This window comes from Haliaeetus leucocephalus, unplaced genomic scaffold (genome assembly GCF_000737465.1).
Source record: "Haliaeetus leucocephalus isolate CR32 unplaced genomic scaffold, Haliaeetus_leucocephalus-4.0 Scaffold110, whole genome shotgun sequence".
NCBI lineage: Eukaryota > Metazoa > Chordata > Aves > Accipitriformes > Accipitridae > Haliaeetus > Haliaeetus leucocephalus.
In genome coordinates, this window is record NW_010972546.1 from 1830975 (window position 1) to 1832012 (window position 1038).

Consider the following 1038-nt stretch of genomic DNA (forward strand, 5'->3'; position numbering starts at 1 on the left):
CCTCCGGGTCCCTCACACCCCCGAAGGCCCCTCGTCGTCGTCCCCCCGGTTCTTCGCCCCCGGCGCCGCCGCCACGACCCCGAGGGAAGGAGCCCGGGCCCGGCGTTGACGCTCACCAATACTCCACCACGATGCGGACCCGCCGCTCGGCCTCAGCCTCAGCCCCAGCCGCCGCCACCGCCGCCGCCTCCTCCTCGGCCCCGCCGCTCATTGCCCCCGGTCCCGCCGCTCGCCCGCCGCTTCCGGGTACTACCACGTGATGCAGCGTTTCCGGCCGCTCACCCTCGTCTGCTCCGGGCGGGTCGCATTGCGCCACCTGCTGGCGGGAGGAACGCGCAGCGGAGGGGCCGCCCGCCGGGTCCCCGCGGAGCCGCACCGACCCCCGCGGGAGCTCCGTAGTCCCGCGGGGATCCCCGCAGACCCAGGGGACCCCCACCTCCCCTCATGGCACCCCCGCTGACCCCCAGCAACATCCCCGTGGGGGTCCTATAGGGCCTCGGCGCCCCCCCCCACGGACCCCAGGGGATCACCCACGGACACATAGGGCCCCCGCGGGGAGCCCCTGAACCCCCCGTGGGGACACCTCTGGGGACTCTGTGGGGCACAAGCACCCCATGAGGACACCCACATCCCACCGACAGACCCCACCCTCTGTTCCCGCGAGACCCCCACAGCTCCCCTAAGGGACCCCCACACATCCCACTGGTCCCATCCCATAGCCCCCCCCCCCAGTGGGGTCCCCAGATCCCTCCATACCCCAGGGGACCCTGCCACCTGCATGAGACCCCCCCATGAGACATCCCCCTGGGGTCCCCACCTGCCCCAGTCCCTGGGCTGACGCTGTGGGACCCCCCACCCCACAGAGCCCCGTGGGGCCCTTCCAGCCCCCCCCGGGTGGGGTCCCAGGGGAGCACCGACCCAAACCCCCCAGCCTGGGGCTGGGGACCCCCGGGGGGGGCCAGGCTGGGCCATGCCGGACTTACACCCCCAGGACAGCCACAGTCCCAGTGGGGCTGCAGGATGCCTGGACCCCCCCCC

The 1038-nt window shown here is 74.3% G+C and overlaps 1 protein-coding gene across 1 annotated transcript in view; it reads right to left on the reverse strand.

Moving 5' to 3' along the window:
* The window catches only part of MIEN1 (migration and invasion enhancer 1), a 2616-nt gene extending 2405 nt beyond the window's left edge, over nucleotides 1-211 (reverse strand). Inside the window, exon 1 of the mRNA XM_010585704.1 lies at nucleotides 117-211. Coding sequence (XP_010584006.1) covers nucleotides 117-211 — 95 coding nt within the window. The remainder of the gene's footprint in view (nucleotides 1-116) is intronic.
* Between the last annotated feature and the right edge of the window lie 827 nt (nucleotides 212-1038).